Here is a 12,034-nt window from a genome sequence, read left to right as displayed (position 1 = left end):
GCAGAGCGCGAGCACTTCCGGGGTCAGAGTTGACGTCGGCGGAAGCGAGCGCCCGAGGGGGTTGTCATGGTGACGGGAGCCGCCAATTCGGGTAAGAGAAGTGGGGGGGGGGCTTTTCTTTTTGCAAACATCTCTGGCTTCTCACCCCGTATTTGTTATCCCTCCAGAAAAGGAAGCGGACGGGAAAAAATCGGCTACTGTGGGAATAGCTGAGATGGGTGCCTGCAAGCCGAGAAAGGCACGATTTCACGCGTCCGTTGTAGATGCATCTCCGCTACCTTAAATTGCACCGTGATGTCAAAGTTATGATTAGGCTGCAATAAGATGCCGGGTGTAATTGTTGTGATGTAGCACAAATATCTCCAGTTTTTGCCTTAAAAAGTCCAGTTTTGGGTTTGCTACATGCAGCCCATACGTATTTTACAAATGAATATACAATTGGTATACAGGTAATCCACAATTTAGGACCACAAATGTGACCAAAATTTCTGTTGTTAAGAAGACAACAGATGGTTGTCTTCTGTTGTCTCTAATAGATGGTTGTTTTATTTTATTTTATTTTATTTTTAAATTTGTATACTGCCATTCTCCCTAAGGACTCAGGGCGGTGAACAGCCAAGTAAAAACATAAACTACAAACATTAAAATACAATTAATAAATTTGGCCCCATGATTAAAAACAATAACAAACAATTAAAAACATTTTAAAAAGTGTTAGGCCAGCCCGGCTTGCTAGAAAAAGAAGGTTTTAAGGGCACGGCGGAAGGCATGTTAAGTGTTAAGTGAGTTTTGACTCATTTTACGACCTTTTTTGCCACAGTTGTTAAGTGAATCACTGCAGTTGTTAGGTACATGGTTCCTAAGTGAATCTGACTTCCCCATTGACTTTGCTTATCAGGTCGCAAAAGGTGATTGATTACCTGATCCTGGGACACTGCAACCATCATAAATATGAGTTACAGTACTTGCCAAGCATCCAAATTTTGATCATGTGACAATGGGGATGCTGCAACGGTGACAAATGTGGGAAATGGTCCTAAATTCAGTGCCATTGTATTGACATGGGCAGTACAATTTAATTTAATAAATAAAATATGGCAAATGAACATTGGTGAAAAAATCACTAGAAAAAATAAAAACAGAATATGTGTGAGATGTGATCTTAATAACTGTAGATCTCTTTATCAGTTTCTTTCAGAGATTACAATGGCTTCTCAAGAGAGGATCAGGCCTGTGATAAAAGGAAGTGGATTTTGGCATGCTCCCACTGTGAAGGAATATAGTCAGGAAACGCAAGAGTTGTTAAAAGGTAATCAGGAAGCAGAATAGAAAAGTATCCCAGGAAGTAATGCTCCCCACTCCTGGTTATTATCTTGCTGCATTTTAAATTACTACTATTAAATTACTTTTTGTGCAAATTGAGGGTGTAAGTTAAGGATCCCTAGTCTTTGATAATTTCAGTGACTAGTGACTATAGAAAAATGCCCGTGTTGAATTTCTTCCTTAATATGAGGTATAAATTCTTGCATACCTAAGCAGTTAATCACAAGATCTGATCATGCCAATAAAGTTATAAGATGAAAACTGGTTACAGAAAAAAATACAGCCTTTTGAATACTGCTTGTTTAAAGTAAAAAATCCAGAAAAAAAGTCACTTTGGATTTCTGTATTCTAGAATAACCACAATAATAAAAATAATAATTTTGGGGAGAAAACTCATTGTTGCAATCAGATATTCTGAAAAGGGTTTTAAGTTACACTACAATGACACTTAATGTTCTACAACTGGATGCCCTTCAATTATATTTATATCAAAAAGAGAGCAGGAAGCTATCTCATTGGAAAGGGCTGCTACTTATAGGTTGGATTGTAGCCTTTTAGCATTTGGGGTATCTGTGCTCAAGATTTGGCATTCCTTTTTGTATGTAGGTACTGTTTGGGTTAAATCTCTTTCTGCAAAGGTGGTGGTGGTGCTGCTGCTGATCTGTATGGATATTTTTTCTCTTTCAGTGATGATGCAAGAATCTAAGCTTACTTGTTTCCAGCAACGCCATCTTATAAATTGCATGAAACGTAAGTATGCCTAAAATTTAGCTTTCTTTTAAAATTTAGCTGCTGTTAGTTCTGGCTTTCAGATTTCTAAATTTAATTCAGACATGTGACTTTCTCCAGCTAAAGAAACAAACCATCCCCTTGCAAAGGAAATTTATATAAACTCAGGAAGTGAACAAAACATTAGTGGAAAACTAAATCACAGATGATGAATATTTCTTAATAAACTCTAGTTTATCCAACTCTCTAGGAAGATAAGAAATCTTCTGTAAAAGTTTGGGATTTTCAGCATGTACTATAAAGGTAGGTTGAGGGACTATATTAGTTTTAAACAATTCTGAATTCATATTAAAACATGAATAATTTCTATTATACATTTTCTTTTATGCATTTACAAGCAAGCCAATTTACAGAATCCCTCCTGAAATATTAAATTGGAATACATATTTATACCTAGCAATTTAACCTTGGGGTCAAATCTAGACACTGCCAAGAATACTACATGGAGGTCTCTAAGAACCTGCCAGAGACTGAGCTTGGCTGACAGGAGACACTTGCCATGTATACTTAAAATGGTACATGCGTGCCATCAGCTTTACATTTAATTCCTTCCCGACCAATCTCTGCCCTTCTTTCTTAGGTGGTGATGCTTTCCCCATACACTGTTATCCAACATCCAGCAGAGAACCAGAGTTTCCGAAGCCTGTATCACCAAAGGTTATTTTGACCACCAGTCCCTTTGGCAGACCTCACCTCCGACCTGCAGAGATCTGTCGCGCAGGAGATGCATATATCAGAGAAAAATTCAAGCCTCAAGCCACTCGTAAGCAAGAAACATTTGCAAATGATAAATGAAGAAATGGAGAGATAAATAACAATAATTATACTCATCATTATTTACAAGTAATCTTTGTTCAGCTACTGTACTACCTGGGCAGCAACCACTTGTAGTTACAACAGTGATGAAAAGGTAACTTTGTAACCTATGAAAATATAACTTTGCAACCAGTGACCACATTTATGGCCTTCGAAGCTTCTCTCAGTCATGTGTTCACCATTAAACACAGTACCTGTTGTGCATTGCCTGAACTGTTTTTTTTTCTCTACCTCATTCACAGTGCAGAAGGATTGCCTAAACAAACTCTCTCTTCCTGAGCTGCTTCTCTCTTCAGTGCAGAGGATCACTGAAAAGTACTAACCACAATTTAACCACTCTTGTGATTTTAATTACTTGATTAGAATCCTGGATTTGCACAGTTGCTGCCTGAAATTGACAAGACTATAATCAATTTCTCACTCAAGGCTTTTTTTTTTGTCCCCTAAGTGGCTTAGTGCTCCTAAGCGTGCTAGGCAAACAGCTGGGAATCTATATTCCACATTGTATGCCTGCTTACTTCTTATAATCTCTTCCTCTCCAAACATGAATTCTCTAATTCCCTTACTAAATTATCCCAGTAGTTGAATGAACTTCCAAAATGGTAAAAAGGAGCCATAAGATTTGCCCCTTTACTTGGCTTCCTTCCAGAAACCTTCCCTGCTGTTTGAGATCACCCGATTGTTTGGGGTCATATCCTTTTGAAGCTGTAAAGGAAAGCTCTTCTAAAAGTGCAAGCACAGTCACATATTTTTTCACTTAGCTATCACTTTGCTTAATGACTGTTGGTCCCAGTTGCAGTAGTTAAACAAGGACTACCTGCTGAAAGGATTAATGTTCTACGTCAGGGCTGTCAAACTCGTGGGCCAGATGCATCATGTGCTGGCCACGCCCATGCCCATTTTAGCAAAGGGTGAAAAAGTTGCAATACGTCATGTGACGGCCCCATGACAACGCGAGTTTGACACCCCTGTTCTAAGTGATCTGCCAGATTAGTGCAACACTTCAAAGACAAAATGTCTGAGAAAGAAAAAATGATAACCAAGGGAATGTCTTGTGTGGAGAAATACTATCCCTAGAATTCTCTCCATTAGCAGTCTCGACTGCTTCCATTTGAGTATCAGAGTTCATTTATACACATTTGCTTAGGTATTTTAAAGTTGTCTTCTTTTGAGCATAGTCTGTCCTTTATGTTTTGTATTATATGGTAATTGTTATTTACTAAGGATAAGGTTGATCAACAAGAATAGTTTTCCTAAAATATATAAATGCCTGAGATTTGAATCAAATCATAAACTGCTAAGCATCAAGTGTCAGCAATCCAAATTCAAACAAGTCCATGGTCCTTCTTCCCAACTGTGAGGTGGGGGGTGGGAGGGAGACATGACAGTAAGCTATTCCCTCCAGCAATTCTGATCAATAGTTTTATAAACAGTAATAATATTTCTTTTGTATCTACAGGAGACCTGGAGAAGGAGAAAGAAAGACTGCAAAACATCTTAGCAACAGGAAAGGACAAAGTAGAGAAGAAAACTCAGAAGAAACCAGTCAAGGTAGAAGAAACAGTACCAGAGATGGACCGATTCGATGAATGTAAGCGGACTCCCTTAGCTAAAAGCAGTGACCTGATACATTCTGGCAGGGTTCATACAATACATTAGCCTAGGATAAAAGGTTTGTTGTAGTTCAGGAACGTAAGCATTTACAGCCACATACACATCTGGAATAAAAATATAATACAAAGAATTGCAAATAGAAGGACTGTGGCAAAAGAAAGCAAAGATGGCACCAATAGTAATAGGCACGTTACATGCAATCCTAAAACAAGTGGATCACCACCTGAAGACCATTGGCATTGACAAAATCCCCATCAGTCAATTGCAAAAGGCAGTTTTACTTGGAATAATTTACACCCTGCAACAGTACCTTCGATACCACCATCAAAAATTTGCCTGTAACAGGTCTTTGGGAAGACTCGATAGGTTGACAAAAATACCAAATCCAGTATAAACATTTGGCTGTGTGATGATCCTTAATAGTGTTTAGGATTAATTTATAATGCTAATCCACTTACTGAGTTGGCATCATACATAGAACCAGAAAGTTAAACAAAGATGCTATGTTCATATAGTATGCTATCACTAAAAACTAAGGTTAACTCTAACCAAGTTAGATGTTAGATTTATACCAACTAGGATGTGTGAATGTAGCTTCTAAGAATTGACCTGATCTGATTAAAGCATGTTCTATGAATACTGCCTGTTTGTAGCTGGTAGAGATAGGAAACAGCTATTCCCTCCTGCTTGTCTTTTTAGATTCTGAGCACTGTCAAATCAGTGACTTACATGTTAAATTGTCTTGGCAAAAGATTGCTCATACTTCCAGGATGAAGCACAGTAACACTACTTGTATCCCACTAATGCAGTACAGCAGGATCATTATTTTGGCATGGTGTTATAGACTACCAATCAGGATGACACCAAACCATTTGATGCAACAGTATTTCAGGTTAACAATAAACAAGAGATTTCTATACATCAGTTTCAGCAGAGCACACATGCAAGGCAAAACTAATCAAGAGCAGGGTAGTCATACAATAGACTTTTAAGATGTTCCCCCCATAATAACAGCCACTATGGTTTATAAACCATGATTTATGGCTCAGTGTTGGGCAAAACATTTAACATTTGATTCAATAAACCATAATCCATCACATCATAGCATGCATAATCAGTCTGTCTATGTTATCAAGAAACTGAGTTATAATTATATTACCACCCTTGTCATGGTCAGACCACTCGCTCCTTCGACTAGACTTTCTAACCGCTGCACCCCGCTGCAGGGAGGCGGGACCGACTAGGTGGTTCCGCCCCAGGCGCCTGATGGATCCTGATAGGTTCCAGATGGAGCTTGGGCCATTTCCTGAGACTCTGGCTCATGACTCGGCTGAAGACCTAGTGGCCGCCTGGGACAGTGCGGCCGCCGGGGCTTTGGACCGCGTCGTGCCTTTGCGGCCTCTGACCCGGTGCCGAACTCACCTAGCTCCCTGGTTCTCCGAGGAGCTGAGGGAGATGAAGCGCCGGAAAAGACGCCTGGAGAGTAGTTGGAGGACCAGCCGCTCCGAATCTGACCGAACACTGGTGAGGTCTCATATTAAGACCTACCAAGTGGCGATAAAAGCGGCGAAAACCAGCTATTTTGCCGCTCTTATCGCATCATCAGATAATCGCCCAGCCGCCCTGTTTAGGGTGACCCGCTCCCTCCTCCATCTGGGATGATTCCTTGTAGGGTCGAGCTGAGGACTTTGTGCAGTATCTGCATGACAAGATCGCTCAGATTCGGGAAGGCTTGGCCTCTGACTGGGTAAATCCAGACGGGATGACTGAGGCAGGTCTTGAGAATGTTATCTGGGAGGAGTTTGATCCTGTGGCTCCCGAGGACGTGGACAGGATCCTGGGACAGCTGAATGCGACCACATGTTTATTGGACCCGTGTCCCTCCTGGTTGGTACTGGCTTCCCGGGAGGTTACACGAGGCTGGCTCCAGAGGATTGTTAACGCCTCTCTGAGTGAGGGTATCTTACCGGCCGCTTTGAAAGAAGCGGTGGTGAGGCCCCTCCTCAAGAAGCCCTCTCTGGATCCGACTGTTTTGGCTAACTATCGTCCAGTCTCCAATCTTCGCTTCGTTGCGAAGGTTGTTGAGAATGTGGTGGCGCGGCAGCTTCCCCAGTACCTAGATGAAGCTGTCTATCTGGACCCGCTCCAGTCCGGCTTCCGGCCTGGGCACAGCACGGAAACGGCATTGTTCGCGTTGGTGGATGATCTCTGGAGGGCTCAGGATAGGGGTTGCTTCTCTATCCTGGTCCTGTTAGATCTCTCAGCGGCTTTTGATACCATCAACCATGGTATCATGTTGCACCGGTTGAAGAGGCTGGGGGTGGGGGGCACCGTCCTGTGGTGGTTCTCCTCCTACCTCTCTGACCGGTCGCAATCTGTGTTGACGGGGGCAGCGGTCGACCCCAAGGCACCTTGCTTGTGGGGTGCCACAAGGGTCGGTCCTCTCGCCCCTTCTGTTCAACATTTATGTGAAGCCGCTGGGTGAGATCATCTGTGGCTTTGGGGTGGAGTTCCATCAGTACGCTGATGACACTCAGCTGTACATCTCCACCCCAGGCCACCCCAACGATGCCCTTGAAGTGATGTCCCAGTGCCTGGAGGCCGTGCGGGCCTGGATGGGGAGAAACAGGCTCCAACTCAACCCTTCCAAGACCGAGTGGCTGTGGCTTCCGGTGTCCCAATATAGCCAGCTGGTGCCATCGCTGCCTATTGGGGGCGAATCATTGGCCCCCACGGAGAGGGCTCGCAACTTAGGCATCCTCCTGGATGCACGGCTGTCTTTAGAAGAGCATATGACGGCCGTAGCCAGGGGGGCTTTCTATCAGGTTCGCCTGATACGCCAGTTGCGTCCCTTTCTGGATCGGGACTCCCTACGCACGGTCACTCAAGCACTCGTCACTTCCCGCCTGGACTACTGCAATGCTCTCTACATGGGGCTCCCCTTGGGGTGCACCCGGAGGCTGCAGTTGTCCAGAATGTGGCTGCACGGGGGATTATGGGAGCGACGGGGCGCTCCCACGTGACACCTCTCCTGCGCGAGCTGCACTGGCTTCCTGTGGTCTTCCGGGTGCGCTTCAAGGTGTTGGTGACCACCTTTAGAGTGCTCCATGGCTTAGGGCCAGGGTATTTGCGAGACCGCCTTCTGCCGCCAATAGCCTCCCACCGGCCGGTTCGCTTGCACAGAGAGGGCCTCCTCAGGGTGCCGTCGACCCCCAGGGGGAGAGCCTTCTCTGTGGCAGCACCTGTCTTCTGGAATGACCTGCCCCCTGAGATACGCACGATATCAGACCTCCGGACTTTTCGTCGGGCCCTGAAAACACACTTATTCCATCTAGCCGGGCTGGCTTGATCCCATCCTCTCAGTTTTAATTGATTAGGTTTTAATTGGGTTGTTTTAAATTATTTGGGCCAAAATTATTTAATTGTTTTTAAATTGTTTTTAAATTTTGTATACTATGTTTTTTTTTGGCTGTGCACCGCCCTGAGTCCTGCGGGAGAAGGGCGGTATGTATGTATGTATGTATGTATGTATGTATGTATGTATGTATGTATGTATAAATAAATAAATAAATAAATAAATAAATAAATAAATAAATAAATAAATAAATAAATAAATCCTACCTTAAAACATAAAGGCCGTATTGCAAAGAGCCAGTTTGTCTACTGTCCCAAATATTTCTCTTAAATTGTTTGCTTTTGTTCCTCAGAATTAGTATTCAGTGGCATGGGCCTTGTGGATGCTCTAGATCAACCAATCTCCTGGACATTATTACTATGTTCTATGAAATACTTCCTTTTGTATATGACAACCTTATTAAACCTATAGTCATGTAAAAAAGAAAGTTGACTGTTGAGTTCTATGAGCATCAGAACATAGTAAAAAATCATCTGATCCTGAGCTATTCTTAAAAGTAGGTAAATACAATCACAGATGAACACCACCATATGACCTATTACACCATGTCATCATTTATTTTACAGAAAAGAAAGCCAAAATGGAGAAGCCATGTGTGAAAAACTAAGTACACCTTATGATTCAATAGCTTGTAGAACCACCTTTAGCAGTAATGGTTTTCTTTATCAGTCTCTCAATATCATTGTGGAAGAATTTTGGCCCATTCTTCTTTACAACATTGCTTCAGTTCATTGAGGTTTCTGGGCATTTTGTTTACACATAGCTCTCTTGAGGTCCCACCACAGCTTTTCGATCTGGTTGAGGGCTGGACTTTAACTGGGACATTGCAACATCTTGATTCTTTTAATTTTTCAACCCTTCTGTTGTAAATGTGCTGGTGTGCTTAGTATCATTGTCCTGTTGCATCACTCGGTGTTGGCCAAGCTTTAGCTGTTAAGACAGATGGTCTCACATTTGACTCTAGAATACTTTGATATACAGAGGAGTTTGTGGTCGACTGAATGACTGCAAGGTGCCTAGGTTCTGTGGTTGCAAAACAAACCCCAATCACCCCTCCACCACTGTGCTTGACAGTTGACATGAGATGTTTGTGATATCCTATATTTGGTAATTGACATGACTGATATCCTATATTTGGTAATTGCCAAACACTGTGCATTATGGCCAGATATCTTCAATTTGATCTCATCTGCCCAAAGGACAATGTTCTAGAACATGGGTGTCAAACTTGATCGCATCACGGGCTGGATCCTGACACATTGCGACGTTTTTTGTCTTTGCAGAGCTGGGGTAGGCATGGCCTGCGTGTGACATATCCAGCTCGCAGGCTGCCAGTTTGATAGGCCTGTTCTAGAAGTCTTGTGATTTGTTTAAATACAACTTTGCAAACCTAAGCCATGCTGTCAAGAGTTTTTTTTTTAAGAGAGAAGAGGCTTTCTCCTAGCAACTCTTCCAAAGAAATCATACTTATTCCAGGTTTTTTTTTTTTTGTAATTGTACTGTCATGCACTTCCACATTCAACATGCTGTCTGAGACCTTGTAGAGGTGAGATGTAACTCTTTGATTTTTTTTGCAATTTCTCTGAACATTGCACGGTCTGAACTTGGGGTGAATTTGCTGGGACATCTACTCCTAGGAAATTTTACAACTGTCTTGAATGTTTTCTACTTGTGAATAATCTTCTCACTGTAGAATAATGGACTTTAAATTATTTGGAAATGGCCTTATAATCCTTCCTGGATTGATGGGCAGCAACAATTGCTTCTCTAAAATCATTGTTGATGTCTTTTCTCTTTGGCATTGTGTTAACACACCTCAGTGCTGGAGACCAGCAAACTCCTAAAATTCCAGCATTTATAGAGATAGTCACATTTGCCAATGATCAATTGATCAAGGGCCCTTGATTAGCAGCATCAGGCTGCTACTTAGCCTCTTCATATTTATGAAAGCAATAAGGGTGAACTTAGTTTTTCACACATAGCTGCTCCATTTTGGCTTTCTTTTTGCAAAATAAATGATAACATGATGTAATATGTAGTGTGTTGTTGTCAGTGGTGAAATCCAAATTTTTTTACTACCGGTTCTGTGGGCGTGGCTTGGTGGACGTGGTGTGGCTTGGTGGGCGTGGCTTGGTGGGTGTGGCAGGGGAAGTATATTGCAAAATCCCCATTCCCATCCCACTCTGGGGCCAGCCAGAGGTGGTATTTGCCGGTTCTCTGAACTACTCAAAATTTCCACTACCAGTTCTTCGAACTACTCAAAGTTTCCGCTACTGGTTCTCCAGAACCTATCAGAACCTGCTGGATTTCACCTGATTGTTGTTCATCAGAAGTTGTATTTATCTACTTTAAAAACTGCTAAGGACCAAATGATTTTTACTGTCAATACATAAAACCATAGAACTCAAAGAGGGTGTTCTTTCTTTCTCACATGACTGTATAACATTTCATCTATTTTTCCCCAAAGGAAGCCATGGTCATTAACAGGTTTACGTAGCATACAGGGAATTAATGTAGCATATGTTCCAATGTTGTTTTCATGTTGCTGTTGTTGTGAGCCTCTCAGGGTTATGGCCCATAAAATGGGCTGCTACAGAAGTCTTTTAAATAAAATAAATGGGAAATTAATGGTTTAAACTTCAGAACAACAACTATGTTCCTACCCTTTAGTCTTTCATTCCACATTGCTTTTTTTGTCTTTATGCTCAGTGCTGAATGAAATTCAAGATCGACAAAATTTCCTGTCAGAAATGGAAGCTTTGGGACAGAGCAAAGCGTATCAAGGACTTATCCAAACTGAAATATCACAGGTACCTGGTAATTCTGACCTTTATAGCCTTAAATGCAATCTTTTTTCAATATGAAAATTGGATATGCTCATGATTTTTTTGAGAAAGTAGGGAAAGATTTAGCAGAAGGGCATGTGTGTATCTAAAGTGAAAAAGAACCTTTAAAAAACATTATACAGGAGATGGCAATATATTTCATCTGGAGTAAGACTTGTGAATTATCTTGTAAGAAAATTAAAATTTATTGAATTCTTACTATGTCTCCTTTCTCTGCTGTTTGCAGAAGCTCCGGGAGATGGAGATGATTGACAAGCAGAGAACTGCAGAACTGAAAGGGGCAATAGCCAAGTCTTTCAATATAAGCATCAAACATGACAATCCAAGCATAGGTCAAGTAGACCAATAGTTCTCAACACACACACACACACACACACACACACACACAGACAGACACAGACACAGACACAGACAGACACAGACACACACACACACACAAGGACATAACTCCTTCACCCTTTTTCTGCTGACATAAGCGAAGAATATCTTCTTAGTACAATTTTGATCCTCTTGTGGCAGGTATCTGTAGAATATATTTAATCTCCCAGGAATACTGTATGAATCCTGAAAAGTAGGAACGACCTGTATCAATGTGTAATGGTAGGAAGTCTTTTCAAAAATTTGATCCAGAAACAGAAGGGGTTCAAATGAATCGCTGGGTTTACAATGCTTGCCTTGACCAAAAAAAAAAGGAAAGGAAAAGATTTCCACATATTTCATCTCTGGAAAACAGCATCTGTGTTTCTACCATTTATGTGCTGCTGCTTTTTAGATTAGAACAGTACAACTCTTAGAATAGATCAAAAATATTTTGTATATGATTCTGCCATCCACTGGGAGGCTGCTTCCAATCAAACTGCAGTTTTTCACTCGTCATATAAATTGTTAAGCAAACAGTGGTGACTGTTGTATCGGACTATGAAAGAGAGAATCGGAAGATTTTAGATGGCACTTATTTTTGATGAATGCTTCTTCAGTACAATTACAGACTTAGGACCATCTTCATTATGACTAAGTGACTATTTATTCACGTGTCTGTCACTTGTTAAAGGAAAGACTTAATACCACAACAGTAAATGGGTTGGAGTAAGGGATGTTTTTTTCATTGGCGTATTTTTTGTTTTGGTCCAGCAGCTCACTTTTGATAGCTATATATTATTCTACTTGTAAAAAAAATAAAAAGTCCTAAGAATTTTGTGATTTTCTACTTTTTATTCTCTATACCATAATG

General features: G+C 41.4%; 1 protein-coding gene across 2 annotated transcripts; it reads left to right on the top strand.

Moving 5' to 3' along the window:
• Positions 1-2: 2 nt before the first annotated feature.
• On the top strand, positions 3-11,992 carry C7H22orf23 (chromosome 7 C22orf23 homolog). 2 transcript variants are annotated; one of them, XM_034403130.3, is made up of 7 exons: positions 3-91; positions 1,189-1,309; positions 2,011-2,073; positions 2,693-2,875; positions 4,388-4,519; positions 10,667-10,767; positions 11,030-11,992. In XM_034403130.3, exons 2-7 carry the CDS (start codon positions 1,207-1,209, stop codon positions 11,150-11,152), a joined length of 705 nt encoding a protein of 234 aa, XP_034259021.1. In that variant the 5' UTR covers positions 3-91; positions 1,189-1,206; the 3' UTR covers positions 11,153-11,992. The 2 variants fall into 2 exon arrangements, with proteins under 2 accessions (XP_034259021.1, XP_034259022.1); XM_034403131.3 differs by having other exon boundaries at positions 85-449.
• Positions 11,993-12,034: the final 42 nt, after the last annotated feature.

The sequence above is a fragment of the Pantherophis guttatus genome, chromosome 7 (genome assembly GCF_059756535.1).
Source record: "Pantherophis guttatus breed Tessera chromosome 7, ASM5975653v1, whole genome shotgun sequence".
NCBI classification, from domain to species: domain Eukaryota; kingdom Metazoa; phylum Chordata; class Lepidosauria; order Squamata; family Colubridae; genus Pantherophis; species Pantherophis guttatus.
The sequence above is the reverse complement of the archived record's forward strand: the minus strand, read 5'-3'. Positions and strand labels throughout refer to the sequence as shown.

Coding starts and splice junctions, on each gene's coding strand:
- C7H22orf23 (XM_034403130.3), top strand. CDS start 1,207: ATGGCTTCTCAAGAGAGGATCAGGCCTGTGATAAAAGGAAGTGGATTT. Junction 4,520..10,666: donor GATGGACCGATTCGATGAAT/GTAAGCGGACTC, acceptor CTTTATGCTCAG/TGCTGAATGAAATTCAAGAT. Junction 10,768..11,029: donor TCCAAACTGAAATATCACAG/GTACCTGGTAAT, acceptor TGCTGTTTGCAG/AAGCTCCGGGAGATGGAGAT.